At 42.6% G+C, this 25,285-nt stretch overlaps 1 protein-coding gene across 6 annotated transcripts in view; it reads left to right on the forward strand.

Annotated features, from left to right (window-relative positions):
• Positions 1-216: 216 nt before the first annotated feature.
• Positions 217-25,285, forward strand: part of capn15 (calpain 15) — a 305,948-nt gene continuing 280,879 nt past the window's right edge. For 3 of the 6 annotated variants that reach the window (XR_006314778.1, XM_043711448.1, XM_043711449.1), the window contains exon 1: positions 20,825-21,096. Coding sequence is in view for 2 of the 6 variants with exons in the window: in XM_043711448.1 (XP_043567383.1) it covers positions 20,915-21,096 (182 nt within the window). In the remaining 4 variants the exon portion in view is untranslated. Of the gene's footprint in view, positions 309-20,824; positions 21,097-25,285 lie in introns of those variants that run through there. The other 3 variants (XM_043711451.1, XM_043711453.1, XM_043711452.1) reach the window with 3 other exon arrangements.

Genomic DNA, 25,285 nt, shown 5'->3' on the forward strand with positions numbered 1-25,285 from the left:
GATAAATTTTATTTTTATATTCACCTCTGGGACTGTATTACGGTTGACGCGGAAACTACATTTCCCATGAGACATTGCAAGCCAACATGCCAGGTTGAGCCACGGTCCCGTCTCCCACAGCAGATGCTGGGAAATGTAGTTCATATCCGAGGTGCGCGCCGCATTTGAAAACTCCCCGCTCATAGAGGGGCAAAGAGCCCGGTGACCGGCATCAATTTCACCGCCAGATTCTGGGCGGGACTGAGCCCGACACCACATCGGTTAATAGTCTACACGTGACGGATTCTCACTTTCTCCCCCGCTTCCGGGTAAGGATCAAACAAGTCAATCAGCAATTAGTGGTTTAGTGTCTGGTGATGGTTCAACAAAGCAAGGGGTCCGAAAGCTCGCTGTAGTGAGGGTAGTGCCGCCCAAATGTTCTTTTCCCTCATATCTTCCTCATCTCACTTTTCCTTTATATTTCGATCTCTCCGCTTCCTTTTTTCGCCTTGCGTCTCTTTTTTTCCTTTATGCTTGCTTCTCTGTTACTTGTTTTCTCCATCTTATTGATAAGACGCTGTGTAACAAAGTATGATACCGGGCCACACAGGAGATATGGGGTTAGAGGACCAGCAGCATAAGTGTATTGAATGACAACTGATGTTCCGGGGTTACTACGCATTTGGTACCGGAGTGAATTACTGGGGAGAAAGTTGTCCGAGACTTAATCTCAATATTTATCTGTACTTAAGTAAAACAACAGGGATAAAGGCAAAGATTGGAGGAGTTATCAGTTGCTAAAGTTGACAATATGCTGCCAGTTGTGACTTCAGCGTTTAAAAAATAATCTATCCGGATGTACGCAAATGGTTACCAATTGAATTTCAAAAGTGAAATCTAAACGGGGACACTTTTTTAAAGATCTGGCTTGTGTTAATGATATTCATAATGTGATGGTCACTGTTTGTCAGTTTGGGTTCCATCAGAACTATTCAAGCTTCAGACCTCCATTATAGACTCGATCAAAAAGAGCTGAATTGCAGACAAGAGGTAGGATAGGCCAGCCTTGACATCATGGCAGATTTGCACAGCAAGTCAGGCGGCAGCTGAGGAGCAGAAGCATCCTACACCTCAGATGCTGCCTGACATGCTGTGCTTCTCCAGCACCACCCTCTCGACTCTGATCTCCAACACCTGCAGTCTTCGCTTTTTCCTCCTCCATCATGGCAGATTTGACAATGTGATATCAAAGAGCCACCGTCCCCTCTAAAGTGCGCCGCAATCCACGCAAAATGAGAGGAACCTAGCAAGGAACCTGAGTAATTTAATATAAATAAGGATCAAATGAAATTCACTGCTGGATAGAGGTGTACCTAGCACAAAGGAAGATAGTTGTGATCGTTTGAGGCAAATTGTCTCAATCCCAACACATTATTACACTCCGTCGGAGCAGGCAGGACTTGAATCCAAATCTCTCAGTTTTTCAGCTGTTTCATCAATAACCTTCACTAATTTGTAAGGTGGAAAGTAAGGATGTTTGCTGATGATTTCACTGTGTTTAATATCATTTGCGATTCTTCAGGAATAGCAGCAGTCCTTGGCAGCATTTAGCAAAGACCTGGAGAAGATTCAGGCTTTGGCTAAAAGTGACAGGTAATATTTGTGTGTCACGTATGTGGGATAATAATCATATCCAACTCTGGAACATCTAATAATGTCCCCTTAACATTCAGCAGCATTTATCATCACTGAACTTCTCCACCAACCAGATCCTGAAGGTAGGCGAAAGTGAGTACTGCAGATTACAGTGCTGGAAAAGCACAGCAGGTCAGGCAGCATCCGAGGAGCAGGAAAATCAATGTTTCGGGCAAAAGCTCTTCTTCAGGGCTCCTGCCCAAAATGTCGATTTTCCTGCTCCTCGGATGCTGCCTGACCAGCTGTGCTTTTCCAGCACAACACTCTTGACTCATATCCTGAAAGTCACAATTGACCAAAATCTTAACTGGACCAGTTATGTAAATATTGCTGTTGAAGGGTAGGTCAGAGGCTGGGAATCCCATGATAATTACCATTCAACAAATCCATTTCATTATCTACAAGTAATTTGTTTAGGTGTGTGCATTTCAGACAATAATCTATAAGCCTGATGTTTCTTTAACAAAGTATCCCACTTGATGGCCATCCCATCTTAAACATTCACTTGCTCCACCATTAGTGCACAGTGGCAGTGCTGTGTATTATCAAAAAGATGCATTGCAATAGCTTGCAGATACATTTTCAAAAGCAGAATGATTAGTTCTTAGGTAAAATAAACCAGATTGGTTCTGAGTAGTCGTGTCCATGTGAGAGATAAGGGCACAATATGTAGTTAATAGTTGCTTTGTGTTACAGAACTTCGACTATTGCTGAAAAAAGAGACAAACTATTGAGGTTTTTGTCTTAAATTTACCAGGACAAAATTTTAAAAAAATTCTCAAAGCAGAATAATCATTTATACTGTAGGAGAAGGGAGTGCAACATGTTTGACAAGTAGACTCTAGTAGAGGTGTTGCCATAGAAAATGCACTCAGGACAGTTAACCACAAAGTTTTTATTTAAACTCAAACTAAAGTAAATTCGTATTAGTCAATGCATTGTCACAGGTAAAGGACCAGAGAATGGATGTCCAAGCTGAAAAAGGCATAATGCACAGTCGCGTTCTTTCTGTTCACAAAGAGCAGGGTCCTGAATGTGAATATATGTAACTTCTAGAAGTGAGTAATATTGCAAACCGAACTAAATTGATTGTCAGTGAGAATAATTTTCAGCACATCAGGATTGTTTAGCAATCCTTATCTAATTGTAGAATCACATCAATATTGATTGCTATGTTCTCAGTTTTGCAAACATGTGTAGGTAGCACACAGTATGTTGTGAGTAGCGTAAGGAATATGCTGTTTGATGTAGTATGGTAGACAAGCATGAGGCTGGGAGAGTATAGCAAGCCATGCAGCATCAGGAGGTGGAGAAGTCAACATTTTGGGCGTAACCTTGAAGAAGGGTTACAACCGAAACGTTCACTTCTCCATTTCCTAATGTTGCCTGGCTTGCTGTGTTCTTCCAGCTTCCTACTTGTCTATATTGGATTGCAGCATCCGCAGTTTTTTTTTGTCTCTAAGTTTGGTGTACTATGCCAGTCATTGGGATGTTTGGCCTACATACCTGTCATTACTTGGCTACTCAAATTCATATATCACATTACTCATTTTTGTGGCAAGTGAAACATCTTGATGGCAGAACTCTGTTCATACAGAAATCACTCCTGTTCCTCCTGCATAGAACTAGTGTGAAACAGCTTGCTTCACCTGTTACTCAGACTTTTGAGATTTCTTACCCTTTCCATGATTGGTTCTGCAGAACATAAATTGGCCAAATAGTTGAGTAAGTTGCTAGTCCTTCTCAGTGTGTTTTTTCCAAATACAGTGAGTGTTTTCTTTACCTTTGTGAAGACCATACAGAATTTGCCTGTCACCCACAATGGTGTTTCCATGTTTTTTTTTGTGTGACACTGCTAGCCTATTCACTAGTGTATTGCTCAAGGAAGTCATATACATTCATTGAACTTGTGCATTTGCAGCAGAGGGTGTTAACATTGGATCCCATTCAGGCCCAACTGTCATGGCATTTCATTGGTTTCATTGAGAAATGCATCCTCAATGGAATGAAGTCTAACCTTCTACTCCTTGTATACAGTATTTCTAATCTGTAAATCATTTATTTACTACATTTGAATTTGCAGCTGCATTTGAACATTTTCTTTCCTATCCAAATGGGCTGTATCTTGGGCTCAGTTAGAAATAGAGCAGTCGAACAATGTATTTTCATCAATGTATTTGCTGAAAAATCTCCTAGTGAGTTCTTTACCACTGTCTTACACAGGCCTGGAAGATTAGCTTTATTAACAATCCCTTAAATCGGGCCCAATCCCATTTGCTCATCACGCAATCCTGACAGAATACATCACTGTTGTCCTAAGACAAAAAGGATATCCCAATCATATCACTGCTTACTGGCTATTGCACAACTCAGGAATAGGGATTTAAGGTGCTCATGTTCAGTCCTGAAAAGTGCCAAATGTACCTCAGGTTACCCTGAAAGAGCTCTGTAGCAGATGGGATTTCACCCCAGGCCTCCTGGCTCAGATAAAGGGATCCCACAACTGTGCCTCAAGAGCCCCTAGAAGACTAAGGTGTCTCAAAAAACTTGCATCAGGTGAAATTAGCCTTTTCATGCTGCTAATATGCAGTAATAATGAGTGGTATTCTCCTTCCAACAAGAGAATCATCATGGGGTAAAACAAACAGGTCCAGCTGCCTAAGTAAGTGAGTAATTTGGTATCAGTATGAATTTTAGGGCTGGTGTAATGGTAAGTAAGTAGGCCATCCATTCCAGTGACTAGTAGATTGTACCAAACAGTACTTTTGTTTTAAGATATTTGCAGCAAGCACAGTACTGACCATAGTCAACTAGCCTGTACTTGCTAAGCAGAATCCAGCATTTGGTGTGCTTCTACAATTGGGCAATATTTGCTATACAATCCAAATTATATTAAGAATTTTATTCTCTATCAATTTAAGCTTACCAATAAGGCTTGCAGATTTGTGACTCATTTACACAAATTTACATGCAGGGCCCTGTCCTTTACATACACAAAACACATATCCCATTCATTGCACGAGTTTCCGCTTGAGGGATAACGATTCTCTGATGCATTCTCTGTGGCAATCCATTAACCAATCAGGATAAACTTGTAAACCAAAAAGCAAACTCTTCCCATGCAGATTCGAAACGTGTGGCGCTGGTAAAGCACAGCAGGTCAGGCTGCATCCGAGGAGCAGGAGAATTGACATTTTGGGCATAAGCCCTTCATCAGAAACATTCCAGTGCCACACTTTTTGACTCCAATCTTGAGCATTTGCAGCCCTCACTTTCTTCCCGTGCAGTTTAAGTCGTGATTTTCTATTTGTAATTTGGTATATGAGTCAAAGAGCCATAGAGATGTACAGCATGAAAACAGACCCTTTGGTCCAAATCGTCAATGCAGACCAGTTATCCTAACCTTATCTAGTCCCATTTTCCAGCACTTTGCCCATATTTCTCTAAACCCTTCCTATTCATATACACATCCAAATGCCTTTTAAATGCTGTAATTGTACCAGCCTCCACTACTTGCTGTGGCAGCGCATTCCATACATGCACCATCCTTTGCGTGAAAAGGTTGCCCCTTAAGTTCCTTTTAAAACTTGCCCCTCTCACCCTAGACCTGTGCTGTCTAGTTCTGGACTTTTCCCCACCCCAGTGAAAAGACCTTGTCTATTTACCCTATTCATGCCCCTCCTGATCTTATAAACCTCTATGAGGTCACCTCAGTCTCTGATGCTCCAGGGGAAACAGCCTCTCCCTATAGCCCAAAACCTACAACCCAATTGTACTAGCCTTCATCACTTTCTATGGCAGCTCATTCCATACACGTACCACCCTCTGCATGAAAAAGTTGCCCCTTAGGTCTCTTTTATATCTTTCCCCTCTCACCCTAAACCTAAGTCCAAGAGTTCTGGAATTCCCCACCCCAGGAAAAATACTTTGTCTATTTATCCTATCCATGCCCCTCATGATTTTATAAACCTCTATAAGGTCACCCCTCAGCCTCTGATGCTGCAGGGAAAACAGCCCCAGTCTATTCAGCCTCTCCCTGTAGCTCAAATCCTCCAACCCTGGCAGCATCCTTGTAAATGTTTTCTGAACCCTTTCAAGTTTCACAAGGAGACCAGAATTGCATGCAATATTCCAAAAGTGGCCTAACCAATGTTTTGTACAGCCACAACACAACCTCCCAACTCCTGTACTCAATACTCTGGCCAATAAAGGAAAGCATACCAAATGCCTTCACTATCCTATCCACCTGCAACTCCACTTTCAAGGAGCTGTGAACCTGTGCTCCAAGGTCTCTTTGTTCAGCAACACTCCTCAGGACCTTACCATTAAGTGTATAGGTCCTGCTCTGATTTGCCTTTCCAAAGTGCAGCACCTCACGTTTAACTAAGTTAAATTCCATCTGCCACTCTTCAGTCCATCGGTCCATCTTGTTGTACTCTGAGTTAACCTTCTTTGCTGTCCATTACATCTCCAATTTTGGTGTCATTTGCAAACTAACTATCTATACCTCCTATGTTCACATCCAAATGACAAATTGTAGTGGACCCAGCACTGATCCTTGTGGCACATGACTGGTAACAGGCCTCCAGTCTGAAAAACATCCCTCCACCACCACCCTTCTACCTTCAAGCTAGTTCTGTATTCAAATGGCTAGTTCTCCCTGTGTTCCATGAGATCTAACCTTGCTAACCAGTCTACCACAAAGAACTTTGTCGAACACCTTATTGAAGGCCATATAGATCACATCTACCACTCTGCCCTTGTCAATCCCCTTCATTGCTTCTTCAACAAACTCAATCAAGTTTGTGAGACACGATTTCCCACGCACAAAGCCATGTTGACTATCCCTATTCAGTCCTTGGCTTACCAAATGCATGTAAATCCTGTCCCTCAGGATTCCGTCCAACAACTTGCCCATCACCAATGTCAGGCTCACCAATCTATAGTTCCCTGGCTTTTCCCTATTGCCTTTCTTAAATAGTGGAACACTGCTGCCTGGCGAAAGCAACATAAAACCTTTCATGTGGGTATTCTTTTCCTTTTTAGCAGTACCTCGGACGTAGATTAACAAGAAAAGGTTGAAGCACGCCATTTGTACCATTTATTTCATGACCAGTGGTTTTTGATATTGAAAATGGAAGTATAACCAATTAACAAATTGCTCTTTATTCAGGGAATCCAGTTCTGACATGAAACTAATGGTTATCAGTTCATTAAGACATGAACTAATGTAGAGTTAAATGTGGAGTGGTCCACAGTTTGGTGAAATGAGGATATTCTTTGTGTGGTATTTAATATACAAATTCTTGATCCTTGACTGTCTGTTAGACCAGAATATAGTGATAATAGAAAGATGTAGTCTTTACATGCAAGTCTTTTTTTTTATTGATGTCTTGCATACGGAAGAGGAAATCTAGTCGTAGAATGACAATAGACGACTGGACGGAGTATTAAATCAGTATTAAATTTGCTTTGTTAAATTGAGTGCTAGAAGTTTTCTTTAAAAATGTCGTGACTAATTCCTGTCTTACCCTGATGGTGTTTACTAGATGTAGCACAACCTTGACTCCTCTGTCCGATGTCCATTAATCTTGTGTGATCCTTGACAGTAAATATGGTCTAGCATTTTGGTGGATTGTATGATCTCTGAACAATTTCTTTATCCTATTTGCCTTCAAAACCTGGGCTGCTAAGATCAATAAAATATGTTGTTGCAGGTTAAAATATCTAACATTGTATAGCTGTTCTGCATTATTCAACCAGATAATCCTCATGAGTCATCAGGAAAGCACTAAGTCTAATGATTACTGATGTGCAGGCCTCTTTCTGCTGATCCTTCACAATTTTTATTAATCGCTATTTTAGTTGTTACTGCCCTAATTTTAAGCTTATTGCAATGCAATCATTAAAAAGATGACAAGTAACCATTATGTTGGTTCTTAAAACTTCCCAAAACTCTAGTCTAGAGTTTGTATGTATACAGAAGAAAGTGAGGACTGCAGGTGCTGGAGATCAGACTCGAGACCATGGTGCTGGAAAAGCTTGGCAGGTCAGGAAGCATCCGAGAAGCAGGAGAATCAACATTTTGGGCATAAGCCCTTCCTGTGTGTGTGTGTGTGTGTGTGTGTGTGTTATAGTATAGGACATTGTGTTAACTTATATAATTTGTAAGGAGCCCATAATTACTGAGAAGTTATCTAACCCATTAACTGAACTCAGTTGGAATGCTTCAGTTTTCAGTTGAATCTTTGAAATGAGGGGTGGAGGATACTTGCTGTCACAGAGGGCATTTTATTTCTAATGCACTTCTTCCTATATTCTGTCAAGGAGTGTGACAGAAATGTTTGAATATCTTAATATACAGAAGGAGCCCATTTTGTCTGTGTTTGTTCTTTGATAGAGTCATACTTTCCTTTTCAGTTCTTAAAATCTTGCAATTTTTTTCTCTTCAAATATTTGTGTTAGGGGACTCCGAGGCACAGACAAATGTTTCTTTGGCTGAGCGAAAAATCAGAATGGTGTGTTGCCTTCCTGGTGCCAGGATCAAGGATGCCTCAGAGATGTTGCAGAATGTTCTCAAGGGGGAGAGGGGCCAGCAGGTCATTTTAACATTGGAACCAACGACATAGGAAGGGGAAAGGATGAGATTCTGAAGGGAAAATATAGAGAGTTAGGCAGGAATTTTTTAAAAAGAGATCCTTGAGAGTAGTAATATGGGGTAGACCATTTAGGACAGAGATGAGGAGAAACTTCTTCACCCAGAGAGTGGTGGCTCTGTGGAATGCTCTGCCCCAGAGGGCAGTGGAGGCCCAGTCTCTGGATTCATTTAAGAAAGAGTTGGATAGAGCTCTCCTGGATAGTGGAATCAAGAGTTATGGAGATAAGGCAGGAACAGGATACTGATTAGGAATGATCAGCCATGATCATATTGAATGGTGGTGCAGGCTCGAAGGGCAGAATGGCCTACTCCTGCACCTATTGTCTATTTTCTATTATTGTAATATCTGGTGCTATGAACTAGTGAGGGTAGAAATAGGAAGATAGAGCGGATAAATGAGTGGCTGAGGAGCTGGTGTATGGGAGAAGGATTCACGTTTTTGGATCAGTGGAATCTCTTCTGGAGTAGAAGTGACTTGTACAAGAAGGATGGATTACACCTGAATTGGAAGGGGACTAATATACTGGCAGGGAAATTTGCGAGAGCTGCTCGAGAGGATTTAAGGAGGAGGGTGGGACCCAGGGAGATAGTGAGGAAAGAGATCAATCTGAGACTGGTACAGTTGATAAAAGAGGCAAGTCAAACAGTCCGGGCAGGCAGGGACAAAGCAGAGAACAAGGTAAGACTGATAAACTAGGAGAAAGTGAGGACTGCAGATGCTGGAGATCAGAGCTGAAAATGTGTTGCTGGAAAAGCGCAGCAGGTCAGGGAGCATCCAAGGAGCAGGAGAATCGACGTTTTGGGTATGAGCCCTTCTTCAGGAAGGGCTAAAGAAGGGCTCATGCCTGAAACGTCGATTCTCCTGCTCCTTGGATGCTGTCGGACCTGCTGTGCTTTTCCTGCAACACATTTTCAGCTCTGATAAATTAAACTGCATTCATCTGAATGCAAGAGACCTTACAGGGAAGGCAGATGAAGTGAGGGCATGGTTAGGAACATGGGACTGGAATATCATAGTAATTACAGAAACATGGCTCAGGGATGGACAGGACTGGCAGTTTCATGTTCTAGGACACAAATACAACAGGAAGGGCAGAAAGGGAGGCAAGAGAGGAGGGGGAGTGGCATTTTTGATAAGGGATAGCCTTATAGCTGTACTGAGGGAGGATGTTTCTGGAAATACATCCAGGGAAGTTATTTTAGTGGAATTGAGAAATAAGAAAGGGATGATCACCTTACTGGGATTTTATTATAGACCCCCTAACAGTCAGAGGGAAATTGAGAAACAAATTTATAAGAAGATTTTGGTTATCTGTAAGAATAATGGTGGTTATGATAGGGGATTTTAACTTTCCAGACATAGACTATAGACTGGGACTGCCATAGTGTGAAGGGTTAAATGGAGAGGAATTTGTTAAGTGTGTACAAGAAAATGTTCTGATTCAGTATGTGGATGTATCTACAAGAGAAGGTGCAAAACTTGACCTACTCTTGGGAAATAAGGCAGGGCAAGTGACTGAAGTGTCAGTGGGGAGCACTTTGGGACTAGCGACCATAAATCCGTTAGTTTTAAAATAGTGATGGAAAAGAATAGATCAGATCTAAAAGTTGAACTTCTAAATTGGAGAAAGACTAATTTTGATGGCATTAGGCAAGAACTTTCAAAAGCTGATTGGAAGCAGATGTTTGCAGGTAAAGGGACGGCTGGAAAATGGGAAGCCTTAAAAAATGAGGTAACGAGAGTCTAGAGATAGTGAATTCCTGTTAGGGTGAAAGGAAAGGCTGGTAGGTATAGGGAATGCTGGATGACCTCTAAGGGTTTGGGTAAGAAAGCATATGTCAGTCATAGACAGGATAGATTGAGTGAATCCTTAGAGGATAAAGGCAGTAGGGCAGTAGAAGTATACTTAAGGGGGAAATCAGGAGGGCAAAAAGGGGACATGAGATAGCTTTGGCAATAGAGTTAAGGATAATACAAAGGGTTTTTACAAATACATTAAGGACAAAAGGGTAACTAGGGAGAGTATAGGGCCCCTCAAGGATCAGCAAGGCGGCCTTTGTGTGGAGGCGCAGGAGATGGGGGAAGATACTAACTAAGTATTTTGCGTCAGTGTTTACTTGGAAAGGGACATGGAAGATTATATAATGTAGGCAAATAGATGGTGACATCTTAAAATGTCCATATTACAGAGAAGGAAGTGCTGGATGTCTTGAAATGCATAAAATCCCCAGGACCTGATTAGGCGTACCCTAGAACTCTGTGGGAAGCTGGAGAAATGATTGCTGGGCCCCTTGCAGAGATATTTCTTTCATCGATAGTCACAGGTGAGGTGCTGGAAGACTAGAGGTTAACTAATGTGGTGCCACTATATAAGAAGGGTGGTAAGGACCAGCCAGGAAACTATAGACCAGTGAGCCTGACGTAAGTGGTGGCAAGTTTAGATTAGATTAGATTACATTACAGTATGGAAACAGGCCCTTCGGCCCAACAAGTCCACACCGACCCGCCGAAGCGCAACCCACCCATACCCCTACATTTACCCCTATACCTAACACTACGGGCAATTTAGCATGGCCAATTCACCTGACCTGCACATCTTTGGACTGTGGGAGGAAACCGGAGCACCCGGAGGAAACCCACGCAGACACGGGGAGAACATGTCTGCGTGGGTTAGCAAGTTGTTGGAGGGAATCCTGAGGAACAGGATTTACATGTATTTGGAAAGGCAAGGACTGATTAGAGATAGTCAACATGGCTTTGTGCGTGGGAAATCATGTCTCACAAACCTGACTGAGTTTTTTGAAGAAGTAACAAAGAGGATTGATGAGGGCAGAGTGGTGGACGTGATCTATATGGACTTCAGTAAGGCGTTCGACAGGACCCCATGGGAGACTGGTTAGCAAGGTTTGAAGTCATGGAATACAGGGAGAATTAGTCATTTGCATACAGAACTGGCTCAAAGGTAGAAGACAAAGGGTGGTGGTGGAAGGTTGTTTTTCAGGCTGGAGGCCTGTGACAAGTGGAGTGCCACAAGGATTGGTGCTGGGTCCACTATTTTTCATCATTTATATACAGAGGAACCTTGATTATCCTAAGAATGTCTCAAGGTCCCGAAAGAAACATTGCATCATAGAGGTGTTTTCAGCACTGATCGTGTCTTTTGTTTACAATGATTAAATATGAACTCAGTGAGTGCTGGACATCAATGGGAGTCCAAGCACAATCCTGAAATGACTGACCTCTCACGCTCTCTCGCCTCACTCTTTCTCTGGAGTTCTACACTGGGGTGTACCCTAAACCCCCTTCCCCAGACAATCTCTCTAACATTTGTCCTGTACAGGGCAAAGGTGGAACTTGTCTAAAATGTTGTGTGTGTCTGGCTGCGTATGCGCTATTTTGAGACTCACCCTAAAAGCAGCAGCAGTATTGCTGTTGGTGTCCAGTATGGCTGCCCTGGAGTGGGGGGGCGGACGCGGGTGCAGGGCAGATGTGGTGGGGAGGTTACGGGAGCAGGGTGGTCGGGTCGGACGGGGGGCACGGGCATGGACGGGTGGGGCGGATGGTGGTGGGGGTGCATGGCGGTGGGCTGTGGAGGGGGGAGGGTGTTGGATTGGGTTTGGGTTGCAGACGGGGTGCAGGAGCTTGCACACGGTGTGCTGCTGCCTAGTCTCCTGAATGGGGAGCGAACTTAGCAAGTGCTCGCTGTGTCAATCTCATTGAACTAATGGGGGCGGGGAGAGGGGTGCAGAGGCTTCAGCAATGCTGCATGACCCTTACACACAAGTATGTGTCTGCTCAGAAACAAACCCTGAATCAGAGAGAGGGAGCAAGGCAGGCAGAGTGAGGAGAAAGGAAACTTCAGAAAACTCCGAGCCCCAGAGGAGAGGCATTGAAACAATTTACCGAATAATCAATTATCTGAATGAAATAGTGCCCTCGTTTGGAAAATGGAGGTTCCTCTGTAAATGATTTGGATGTGAGCATAAGAGGTATAGTTAGGAAGGTTGCAGATGACACCAGAATTGGAGGTGTAGTGGACAATGAAGAAGGTTACTTCAGATTACTACGGGATCTTGATCAGATGGGCCAATGGGCTGAGAAGTGGCAGATGGCGTTTAATTTAGATAAATGTGAGGTGCTGCATTTTGGGAAAGCAAATCTTATACACTTAAAGGTAAAGTCCTAGGGAGTGTTGCTGAACAAAGAAACCTTTGAGTGCAGGTTCATAGCTCCATGAAAGTAGAGTTGCAGTTAGGTAGAATAGTGAAGAAGGCATTTGGTATGCTTTCATTTATTGGTCAGAGTATTGAGTACAGGAGTTGGGAGGTTGTGTTGTGGCTATACAGATCATTGGTTAGGCCACTTTTGGAATATTGCATGCAATTCTGGTTTTCTTCCTATTGGAAGGATGTTGTGAAACTTGAAAGGGTTCAGAAAAGGTTTACAAGGATGTTGCCAAGATTGGAGGATTTGAGCTCCAGGGAGAGGCAGAATAGACTGGGGCTGTTTTCCCTGGAGCTTTGGAGGCTGAGGGGTGACCTTGGAGGTTTATAAAATCATGAGGGGCATGGATAGGGTAAATAGACAAAGTCATTTTCCTGGGGTGGGGGATTCCAGAACTCTTGGACATAGGTTTAGGGTGAGAGGGGAAAGATATAAAAGAGACCTAAGGGGCAACCTTTTCATGCAGATGTGAATGTACATGTAAGGAATGAGCTGCTATAGAAAGTGGTGGAGGCTATTACAATTGCAACATTTAAAAGGCATCTGGATGGATGGATAAATAGGAAGGGTTTGGAGGGATATGGGCTGGGTGCTGGCAGGTGGGACTAGATTGGGTTAGGATATCTGGTCGGCATGGATGAGTTGGACCAAAGGGTCTGTTTCTGTGCTGTATGTCTCTATAACTCTATCCATTTTTCATTAAGTACTAATGACATTTATAGAACCTATTTCTCTCACCCTTTCAAGATGTGTATTCCTGATCATCATAATCTGCTGTATTGTTTTAAAAATAAATCCTCACTTCTCCTCAGGTTCTTTAATGATTACCGCCATCCCATTCTCCCAATTCCTTCGTCTCCGCCGCATCTGCTCCCAGGAGGACCAGTTCAAAATACGTACAACACAGATGGCCCCTTCCTTCAAGGACCGCAATTTCCCCCCCGACGTGGTCGACGGTGCCCTCCACCGCATCTCCTCCACTTCCCGCTCCTCCCCCCTTGAGCCCCGCCCCTCCAACCGCCACCAGGACAGAACCCCACTGGCCCTCACCTACCACCCCACCAATCTCCATGTACAGCGCATCATCCGCCGTCACTTCCGCCACCTCCAAACAGACCCAGCACCAAGGATATATTTCCCTCCCCTCCCCTATCAGCTGTCCGTAGAGACCACTCCCTCCGCGACTCCCTTGTCAGATCCACACCCCCCACCGACCCAACCACCACTCCCGGCACCTTCCCTTGCAACCGCAGGAGGTGCAACACTTGCGCCCACACCTCCCCCCTCACTCCTCTCCAAGGCCCAAAAGGAAACTCCCATATCCGCCACAGATTCACCTGCGCCCTTCTTTAGGAATGAGCAGAGAGTGTTCAGCAGGAGAAGATAAAAGGTAGGGAGGAGGGACTTGGAGGAGGGGAGTTGGAAGTGGAGGAGATGCGGTGGAGGGCACCGTCGACCACGTCGCCTTCCTGACCTGCAGTCTTCTTGTTGACCTCTCCGCCTCCATCCTACTCCGACCTATCACCCTCACCTTGACCTCTTTCCACCTATCACATTTCCAACTCCCCTCCTCCAAGTCCCTCCTCCCTACCTTTTATCTTCTCCTGCTGAACACTCTCTGCTCATTCCTGAAGAAGGGCCTGTGCCCGAAACGTCGAATCTCCTGTTCCCTGGATGCTGCCTGACCTGCTGTGCTGTTCCAGCAATAAAGTTTCAACAATTAATGATTACCGACCCTTCTGCCACTGGAAACCGTTACCTTTTATTTACTCTATCAAAACATTCATGATTTTGCTTGTTTTCATCAAATCTTAACCTTTGCTGCTATAAAGAGAATAATCCCAGGTTACCCAAATCTTTCTACATGGGAGACTTTCTCAGCTATTTCAGCCAATTCAAGTCCAAGGTTTAAAGAGTAATTGAAAAAAAAGAGAAGCGTTAAATATGAAAGAATAAATCTAATTTCCTGGTATAGCTTCTGAGGTGGAGCTGATGTGGGAATACTCACCAAGGGCAAGAATATTAGCAGATGTAGAATTAAGGCTGGAGCTTTCAGAAATGTTGTAGTTTAGATGTGATTTATTCAATGATGAGTTGTCAATTGTCAGCTGTACTATGTTTACAGGGTGAAAAGGAGAAACAAGAAGGGAAATCCAATACTTTCGAGTGTGCCTCCAGACAGCTGATTAGCATCTTCCTTGATCAGCATGCAGACTTTAAACAGACGGAAAGAATTCAGTAACTTCCAATCAAAAACATTAGAGTACATGAGGGCATACTTCAACTAATAATTTGATATTTGTGGCATTTTGTTCATTACAGTACTATGCTTGTGCTAACTTTCAAGGTCCCATCTGGATATTTCACTGTAATTAGTACCACTTGAAAGGAAGGGGACATGAACATTTCCTGTGTGGCTTTCATTATCTTAATCTGAGACTATTCTGACACTAAAGCAAAATATGCTGATGTGATTGATAGGTAATTGAATATATTTTTGTTAACAGTCAAGTTTTAAGTTGCAGTATGGTTTTAGTACTTTGTAGCCAGTTGGTGGTTAGTTGCAGTCTAAGTGACCTGTTGTGATTCTGTAAACAGTTAAATTATTTATAGTGACTGCTGTATTAATTGGAGGAGGAAACATTGTTCTATGTGGTTGCTGTTGATTAATTGTACACCTAAAAAGAAGTTGTACATTTTTTTTAAAACACCTTTCACTGCCTCAGGATATTCCAAAGCATTTTATAACCAATTAAGCAATTTGGTACGCTGTAATGGTTGATGCTGTGGTTGTTGGAGATCATCATTTCAGAACATAAAACATAGCTTTATAGGAACTTTTCAGGGTAGAGTCCCTGAGTCCAACCATCTTCGGCTTCACTCATTTGCAGTGTCAGAATTGGGAATGTTCAGTGACCATTGATTGCAATGTTTAGTACCATTTCACAACTCCTGAGGAATCGAAGAAGTCTGTGCTAAACACAGTAAGATCTGGACAACAGTCAGGCTTGGCCTAATGATTGACAAGGAACATTTGCCCCACATGAGTGTCTTGTCCAACAAGAGATGGTCACTCTTTCTCACTATTGCTGAATTCCCACCATCAACATCCTGTGGGTTATCACTGGCTAAAAAGCAGAGCGGGCATAGGTTTAAGTTAATTGACAGGAGGAGTGAAGGTGGTGTGAGAAAATACATTTCATACAACAAATGGTAGTGCTTCCTGAAAGGCAGGTTTAATTGAAGGATTCAAGGGGGAAGTTGATTTACCTGAACATGATGTGGAGGTGGAAGTGTTGGACTGGAGTAGACAATTTCAAAAGTCATCTGTTGAAGGGGCAGCTCTCCAAAAGCTTGTGATTTCAAATAAACCCATTGGACTATAACCTGGTATCATGTGATCTTTGACATTATATGAAAAGGCAGAATGGTGAAGAATTACAAGAGAATGATACTAGGAGGATTGCTCATTTGGAAAACCAATGCATCCATTGGTCCAAATGATCACCTCCTTTGTTTTAGCAATTCTTTGATGGGGAGGTGCCATATTTCAGATGAGGCATTAAACTGAGACTTTGTTCTCTCAAGTGGATATAAAAGGTCTTGACAATATTTTGAAGACAAATGAGAGATATTTCTGTTCTGGCTGATCTTTATCCCTGAACCAGCATTGCAGAAACAGATTAAAAGGTCACTATTCAAATTTGCAATTTTGTGATTTTGCTGTGCACAAGTTGGCTGTGACCACACTTCAATGTACTCCATTATCTGTAAAGAGGGCATGTATTCCAAAACATGTTTCACAGGCGCATTTTTTTTTGTTGTATGAAAGGGCCAGTCTTGTCTACACCACCATAGCTACAGGGTTAAATAGGATACTGGTCACTTAAAATTACATCACAGCACATTGTAGTTTTATGTATTGGTGCTTTATTTAATTTGTCATTCATATACAACACTAATTAAAAACTACATTTATATGTTTGAGGATCCAGCTGTTGAATGTCTTGCTTCGCTCACACTTGATATGGGTGCTTGGCTGTTCAGTAGAAGAGTGGGTGCATTGCTACACTAACTAATCATACACTGCCTTTTTAAAATATAATTTACCAGCTGGTTAGCTAGCAAACATGTTGTCTTGGAAAGAAACATAATGAAAAAACTGATCCATTATTGCCAGATGCTGACCACACAGTTAAAGAGTTCAATCATCAGAAAATTGCTAAAATGTATCTGTCTCATGTAATGAGTTGGCACAATTTTGATCACAAACATTTGTGATTAATCATGTTGAAATCTTTAATTTATTTTGTTAGCTTTGTATCTCTCAATTATTTTTTTTAAAGTATACTGATTTCTTTCAATAACCTTTAATTTTAATTAGCCTCTTTAATTGTCTGGATCCAGAAATGTAAAATACTTTCTTTTTAAAGCTGGTTCACTTGAGTAGTTGAAATTGTGAAATCTGTAGTGATTGTGTAAGAATATTGTTCTTTGTGGAAAAGAATGGACAAGATTCTGTGTTCAGGAAAAAATGTTCAATTAAAAGGAAATATGGGTGTGACAACTCAGGATTTTTCTCTGCTCTGCTGAGGAATTAGTCAGGGGTTTAGTTCCAAATGATCTGATATTCTTTGATTGTGAACCCGGTCAGTGGGCTTTCGTGGGATCAGCACCTAAGGGACACTTCACAGCTGAACCAAATTTGTCTACACATGCCCTTCAAGTAAGGATATTCAATTGTTACAGCATGGCAGCCATGGTTTTTGTGATAAAAGCTAATTTAAGCCATGGAAATTAAGACTGAATATAATATCTAAGGTAGGATCCCCACATCTTCTATTGCTCTTCATCATTCACAGTTACTCTCCTACCTATCCCCCTTCAACCCTCTAATTTTTTTCCTTATGATCCTGTTACATGCTATATCTCCATATTGTGCAACTCTACCCCTTTCACCCTGTTGTCCATCTGTCTTTTCTCCTCCTGACCAGCTTCTAATGTGGACTTGGGCCAAATGACCTGTTTCCACACTGTAGAGAATCTAATGTAATCCTGTTGAGCGTCTTCTCTACACTCCTTTCCCACACACCCTATCCTACAGCCCCTCCCCTCACACTATCAATGCTCCTCCATCCATCCCCTCATTCCAGCTCCTCACTCCAGTCACACCCCCTCCTCTCAACTGCTGCCTAGACCACCTCATAACATCCCTCAGACTTCACACCCACAGTATTCTTCACTGCTGACAGCCCCACCACACATTCCTTCAGCTTCCAACTCTTTTTGTTCTCTCTCTCTCTCTCTCTCTCTCTCTCTCTCTCACTCATTGACTTACAAATTCAGATATTTACAAACCCAGTCTTCGTCTGACCTGTAGTTTGGCCAGAAGATGGTGGGACGAAGAATGGATTCCTTAGTCCATATAAATATTTAATCATCATTTGCCCTTGGACAAGTATTATTTTTCCAATTCCACAACATCCTGCCCAACGGACTTTCTGGAGGTATATTGTAAGGGACCCCGCCTCCATTTCCATTGCCTTGGTCTTCTTTTGTTTTCCTGGAGGCTTTTTCCTTACCCACGGCACAACCCATATTGAGTTCCTTAGTTAGTCCCTTATTAACTATTACAACTCAATCCCAGCCACCAAGGCAGTACTTAAACTTCAATTTTCTTACCTTGGTCGGTGCACAGAGTTGCCTGGCCCCTTTTTGCCGTATTTTCTATCAACCTCCTTTCACTGTCTGATTCAGATGTCTCTCTTTAGGGATTCGTACCAGTCGCCAAAGGGAGCAGACCAAACCGGGACACGAGACCTCTCCTCAATTGGAAAAGGGTTGCGCCTTCCCAGTGTCCAAGGCCAGCCACTCCCCCCGGCGATGGAAGAATATCCCGAACAGCTCCCAATTGTGAGAAACAAAGCTCACTCACTTCAATAATTTCAGTCCGAGGCAGGATCTGAATCAGTAGTGTCATTTATTTCACACTTGCAAGTGAGTGCGATGTCCACTGTCCACAAGGCAGGGACACACACACACCGAATTCAACCAGTACTCGATATTTATATAATTTGGTTTCTATGTTTTTTTAATTTCATTGCTCCTCCCCTGTTTACATCTTCCATTTCCCTAAGACCAGTCCCCATTACTCCTGTTTATCTCTTGCCTTATCCGGCCTTATCTGTGACAAAATGCTTTTTCTGGCCTCACAAGGCCGTTTGACCTCATCCTGCTGTGTGTCATTGTTAGGCATATCCTTTCCTTACCATTATCGACTCCCTCCATCTGTTTCTCCCCTCATGGTATCTTATCGTTAAGACTCTTGTAATTGGGGTTTGTTCCTGTGTTTCTGTAAAAGTGGGAAACAGATGTTTATACATACTGTTGCTACAGGCGTATTTAGCTTACCTGCCTCTCCTCACAGCACTTTATCTAGTCGCCTGTATTATCTACCATTGTTTTGCAGTCCCGTTTCTTTCTTGCATATATTTTTAGCTAATACACAAAAAATTATGTATTTCGTCCACATAGTTTCCATTCTTGTTGACTCAGCTCTTGGCTGAAACAATTACACACTGGTGTGAGTTCATTTACTTTGTATCAGTAATTATAATTGCAGAAGTAACACTACATTACTATAACCCACAGTAAGGAAATAAATAAAAGGAGGGAAACGGGAGAAAAACTGTGTTGCTATGAGTGGAGAGGTTTTACGAACATTTTGTACACGTCGGAAGACACACATTTGAGCGTGCTTGTTCCGTGTCTGCAGGAAACGGGGAATTTCATCTGCGCGGCTAGGTGGACTGAGTGTCCCATCAGGGCAAGGATTCACTGGATACATGCGAAGCCGCCATCTTTGTAGGGGGCAAGGTGCAGCCAGGCGCATGTGCAGCCTTTCTCTGGTGGCGAGTTATTGGGATCATAGCAGCTGTGATACATCTCTGGGCTCCCTCATGACCACTTTGTCAATATCTAGCTTCCTCATTCTCGAACCACTGGTGTATTTTTGGTCTGTTTTGGCCACCATGCCGTCCACTGTATTATTATTTTTATAGACCCTCTGTAAATGAGTTTTTCACTGCGGCCCAGCCTCTGACCACGTGCTGCTCTATTTTCAATTTTTCTTTTCTTGAATATCTTTGCCAGTCAAGATTTCTTTTTTCCAATAAGCAAGTGCATTTTCCTTCCATTTCTGACTATCAAATTCTGCACCACTTTCATTTCCTGTAATCCATTTTGCACTCCCTGAAACATCAACTGTGTTTCTCCTTTCACAAATACCAGTGATTAATGCCAAAGCCCTGTTGCCTGTGGAGAGGACGATGCTTGAGTTTTTTGTGCAGCTGCAGTTTGTTGGGTAAGAGACATTGCAGATTATTCATTACAGCAATAGTGATGATTTCAAGATAATGTCCAAATCAAGAACAGTTTGTAGTTTTATTATCATGCTTTCACATAAATATTATTGGGAACTTTAGATATGAGGCCAGAGATGGAGATATTAGGTCAGGTGACCAAAAGCATTGCCAAAAAGTACGTTTTGAAGGATGTCTTAAAATTGGAAAGCAGACCTGTGAGGTTTTGTCTGCAAATTCCAAACCATGGTGCTTTAGCAACTGTAGAATCAGCCACACAGTTGATGTAATGAATTAACAAATCATTGGAAGTCTCGAAGAAAATGGGTTGTCGAGGTCTTAAAGTATGTGTGGTAAAGGGAGCGAGGGATGATCACAGCCAGGAATTAAATGAAGAGTGAGTTTTCTAAATTGTTGTTGCTTATGAATAGGAGCCTTTTGATGGATAAACATGTTTTGGGAGAAGTGAGCACATGGGCGACAGTTTTAAATTTTGCTCCCCACTCCTTCCCACCCACACGTTTTCTCCCACGCACATTTCATTTGCCCCCACCCCTCTCCCGCTCCCTCAACCACGCATCCTCTCCACCACCGCCTCCCCCAATCCACACCATCTCACCACTCCCTTCTCCTGCAACCCACATATTATCCGAAATCCCTCCTAATCCATTGCCGTGCTCCCTAAAACGTTTCCACACACTCTCTTTCCCTCCCCTCTAGCCTCAAGCTGTGCTCTCTCTCCATCCCTGCCCCCTCTGTCTCGGTGCTGCGCCTGCTCCTGTTGATGCTGCTGCTGCTGTCAGTCAGCTGCAGGGAACTGACTGTGAGCGGCTGTGGAGCGGGCTCTGGCTACTTGGGGATCTTCTCCGTGTAGCCGTGGACAAGGCAGCGAGAGGCGGCGGCCGGGGAGCAGTCCTGGGGCTGAGGCTGGGGGAGGCCGCTCCCGAACCCCCCGGATGGATCCTGTGCTCTGACCCGGGACCCGGAGCTCTCGCTATGGGAACCTCTGCTTCATCTATCGCCACGGAGACAGATGCCGGCCTCCCCGCCACCACCGCCGCTTCCCCGCCAGGCTGGAATGGCCCCGGGAGTCCGCTCTGGGTGAGCGGGACACTGGCCGCCGCTAGGGTGGAGAGCGCCCGAAGTCGCCAGCAGCAAGTCCCGCGGAGTCGCAGCAGGTAACCAGACAGTGGGGAGGGGGAGGCGGGTTACAACCACTGGAATAAAGTCAGTCAAAACGAGTTTAACAGCAACATCATTGCAGACACTCCACTCAAATTGATATGTTGGGGAGAGATCAGGAGTGTGAATTTAAATTAGAAAGCAGTAACCAGTACAACTCTGAGGTTTAGTGGGACAGCAGAAAGTAAACTGAGGAGGAGTAACCCTGCAGTGGCAGAGCTGGAGGTTCTAGATCAGACTACACTTTTTCAAAGTCGCTTCAAGGGAAATATGATAAAATAGGATTGAACAGATGCAAGGTGAGAAACATTAAAAAAAATGTATACCAATCACGAGTACAGTAAGAATAAAAACCGTAAAATTACAGTACTCGAGAATGTTGGCGAAGCAAATTATTTTACAGCACAGAACAGTTATCAGAAGTCTGAGCTGTAAGATTAGAAAGCTAATAAGCCAAATCCTGGAAAAGAAGAGCAGCAGCAAAAGTGGTTGAAAAACAGAAGCAATTAATCGAGGTTGTGGGGTGGAGAGTAATGGCTGTGTAGGTTTGAATACGAAGAGCCGGAGCAGATTGCTTCCAGCTTACCTGTCAAATCACTGTTTTTTAAATCGCGGTTTATGCTGAAATCATCGCAATTTTATTTTGGTGTTATCTGGATGAGTGAGGGGTTAACTGGGCTAATTGCGTTGCAGGATCTACAGCCATGTTATGACGTTGGTATAGTTTTTTTTCCACGACGGAATATGAAGAAATACTATTAAATCTGCTGGCTTTGAATTTTATGTTGTCAGTGCACTCGTTCCTGTTTGCTGGTTTAAAAAAAACATTATTTTTCCACATCTAGACTAGAGGGCAAAGTTTGAAGATGAAAGGAGGGAGATTTTAAAAAGACACGAGGCAATTTTTCTTTTGGAGAGTGGTTCACATGTGGAATGAACTTCCTAAAAAAAGTGGTGGATTTGGATACAATTACAGCGTTTAAAAGACATTTGGATAAATACATGAGTAGGACAGGTTTGAAGGATTTAACAGTATATTTAAACATCCAGCTCCTTTGTCCTCACTTAAATAAGAAGTCTAGAAACAGTTGTCTAATGTTGCACTTTAGAGCATCTCACGAGTTCTTATCCCAAGGTGTGTAATTGAAATCTCATCTGAGCTAGGTTTGACCCATGAAGAGGGAGAAATGTTTAGTAAATTCAAGAGGTTGATACCATAGCTGCAACGTTAAAAAGGCATCTGGGAGGGTATATGAATAGGAAGGGTTTGGAGGGATAGGGGCCCAGTGCTGGCAGGTGGGACTAGATTGGGTTTGGCTGTCAGATCGGCATGTATGAGTTGGACCAAAGGGTCTGTTTCTGTGTTGTACATCTCTATGATTTTATGACTGTGTCTCAACAATTAGATTGTGTCCTGTAACTGTACAAGGCTTTAAAAATGTGATTACGATTACAAATATAGCCCATTTCGCCCTAAAAACAGTGCTTTCCAAACCTTTCCATGCTGTGATTCCATTTCGAAATTAAAGATTGTTGTAACCCTTATGTGACAGCAGGGTCTGTTAGAGCCAGAGAACAGCTGTACAACTATCAGAGTTTCCTGATGACTGTTGTTCCCTTAGAATTTGCAATCCCAAGATTCAGCTCGTGACCCCACTTTGGGAAGCCCTGCCCGAGTGAATGGAAAGTGAAGCTCCTTGCAATTTGTTTTCATTTAATTATTGTATACTATCTGGTTCTTAAGGGTGTTGAGTTTTAATTATAAGGAAAAATGTTTCCTGAGGTTTTTTTGCTGTTTCCCAGCTCAGCATTTCACATATACATATTCTGTGTTGTGTTGTAAGATATGATTTTGTGATTGCTGTAGGTGGCCAAATTTAATACTGTCTTAAGCTGCATTTTAAGAAATGATTTATCTTTTTTAAAAATGCCAGAAATTGTGCCACAGAAGATCCACATTTTTGCTTTACTGTGAGTTGCTGATGTAACAGAGTTTGTGAAAAGAAGTCCATTTGCTACACAGGATCTGACTATTTTGTCACGATGAGAACTTGTTTGTGTGACTGACAACACTAATGGGATTGAATGGTGACTGGTTGGTAAATTGATTGTACAATCGGTCCCTTCTACTGCTCCTACTCTAGAACAATTGCATGGTTTTGATCACTCGTGAAGGAGCCTGCCACCTAATGGTCAGATGAGACAGAAAACATGCATTTCTGTATTGCAGAAAGTGAGATTTGTTACTGAGTCATAGTCATACAGCAGGGAAACAGATCCTTAGGTCCAACTAGTCCATGCTGAACATAACCCCAAACTAAACGAGTCCCACCTGCCTGTTCCTGGTCCATATCCCTCCAGATCTCTCCTATTCATGTATCTAACCAAATGTCTTTTAAACGTTATAATTGTACCCGCATCCACCACTTTCTTTAGGATGTTCATTTCACATGTGAACCACCTTGCGTAAAAAAAAATTGCCACTTTTTAAAAAAAATCTCTCTCTCCTCTCATCTTAAAACTGTGCCCTCTAATCTTGAAATCCCCTATCCAAGGGAAAAGACAACTACCATTAACTCTCATTATTTTATAAAGTTCAATCAGATTACTTCTCTATCTCCTATGTTCCAGTGAAAAAAGTTCCAGCCTTTCTTTATAACTCAAAATTTCTATACTTGGCAACATCCTGGTAAATCTCTCTTCTGAACCTTCTCCAGGTTGATAATATCCTTCCTATAACTGTGCGACCAGAACAAGACACTATTCCAGAAGAGGCCTCACCAATGTCCTGTACAACCTCAACATGACTTCCCAACCCCTATACTCCAAAGGACTGAACAATGAAGGCAAGTGTGCCAAACACCTTTTTTAACCACCCTGTCCATGTGTGGTGCAAACTTCAAAGAAGTGTCCCTGTACTCCCAGGTCCCTCTGTTTTACAACACTACCAAAGGCCCTACCATTAATTGTACAAGCCCTATCCTTGTTTCTTGTACCAAAATGCAATACCTTACATTTATCCAGATTGAACTTCAATTGCCATTTTTTCAGCCCATTGACTCATTTGATTGAGATTCCTTTGTAATCCTTTTTCACTGTCTACAATGTTGCCAATTTTGGTGTTGTCTGCAAACTTACTAACAATGCCTTTTATATGAATGATTTGGATGAGAATATAAATGACAAGAGTCAGGAAAAAAAATCTGTTTAAATTAGGAATGAATGAATATGCGTACCAGGGAAATGTATTTGGAATACAGTGACCAGTTTACTTACAGTAAGATTAGATTACTTACAGTGTGGAAACAGGCCTTTCGGCCTGACAAGTCCACACCGAACCACCGAAGTGCAACCCACCCAGACCCATTCCCCTACATTTACCCCTTCACCTAACACTACGGGCACATTGATTACAAACTATAAGTTGCTTTTTAAAAAGCATTCTCAGATGGTATCAGAGCTAAGAGGTTATATCTATCAGGGATATTTATCAGGCTGGGGTACTTTTCTCTGGAAAAGGACGCAAAGCACGTTGACTTCTCTGAGACCAGAACTAGCACCCATAAATATAAGATGCCCATTAATAAATCCAATTGGGAATTCAGGACAAACCTCTACCTAGAGTAGTTTGTGTGGAGTTTGTTATAGCATTGAGCATTGAAATAAAGATTAAATGCATTTCTGGGAGGGTGGGTAATCACAATGAGAAGAATAGAGTGATAAGTTGATGAGGTTCAATGAAAGGTAGGAAGCTGCTTATCAAGTAAGAACGCTGACTTGGGTGCACTGAGCTGAATGACCTGTAACCGTGAAACTGTGACACGTTTACATTATTGCATTTGAAAACAGATGAAATAAGGGAAAACTCTAGAAAATAAAAAAGCTACTGGACACCCACTTTGTTTCTAGGTCTTCATTGGTTGAGAGTTGGAGTTATGGGTAAATGCAACCTCTGGTAAATAAAGTTGCTATAGATTATCAGACCATAGGGCTGCTGTCTCATTAGAGAGATAGAGAGAGAGAGACAACTTGTAGTGGTTTAACTTGAGGGTCACCATGCCTCTGGCCAGGGGAAGAGGTTGAGAAGGACAATTCTTTATAATAACCTCAGCTTGTGTGGGAATTGAACCCATGCTGTTGGCATCACTCTGCATTGCACAGCAGCTGTCTAACCAAACTAGCTTT

The sequence above is a fragment of the Chiloscyllium plagiosum genome, chromosome 21, assembly GCF_004010195.1.
Source record: "Chiloscyllium plagiosum isolate BGI_BamShark_2017 chromosome 21, ASM401019v2, whole genome shotgun sequence".
Lineage (NCBI taxonomy): Eukaryota > Metazoa > Chordata > Chondrichthyes > Orectolobiformes > Hemiscylliidae > Chiloscyllium > Chiloscyllium plagiosum.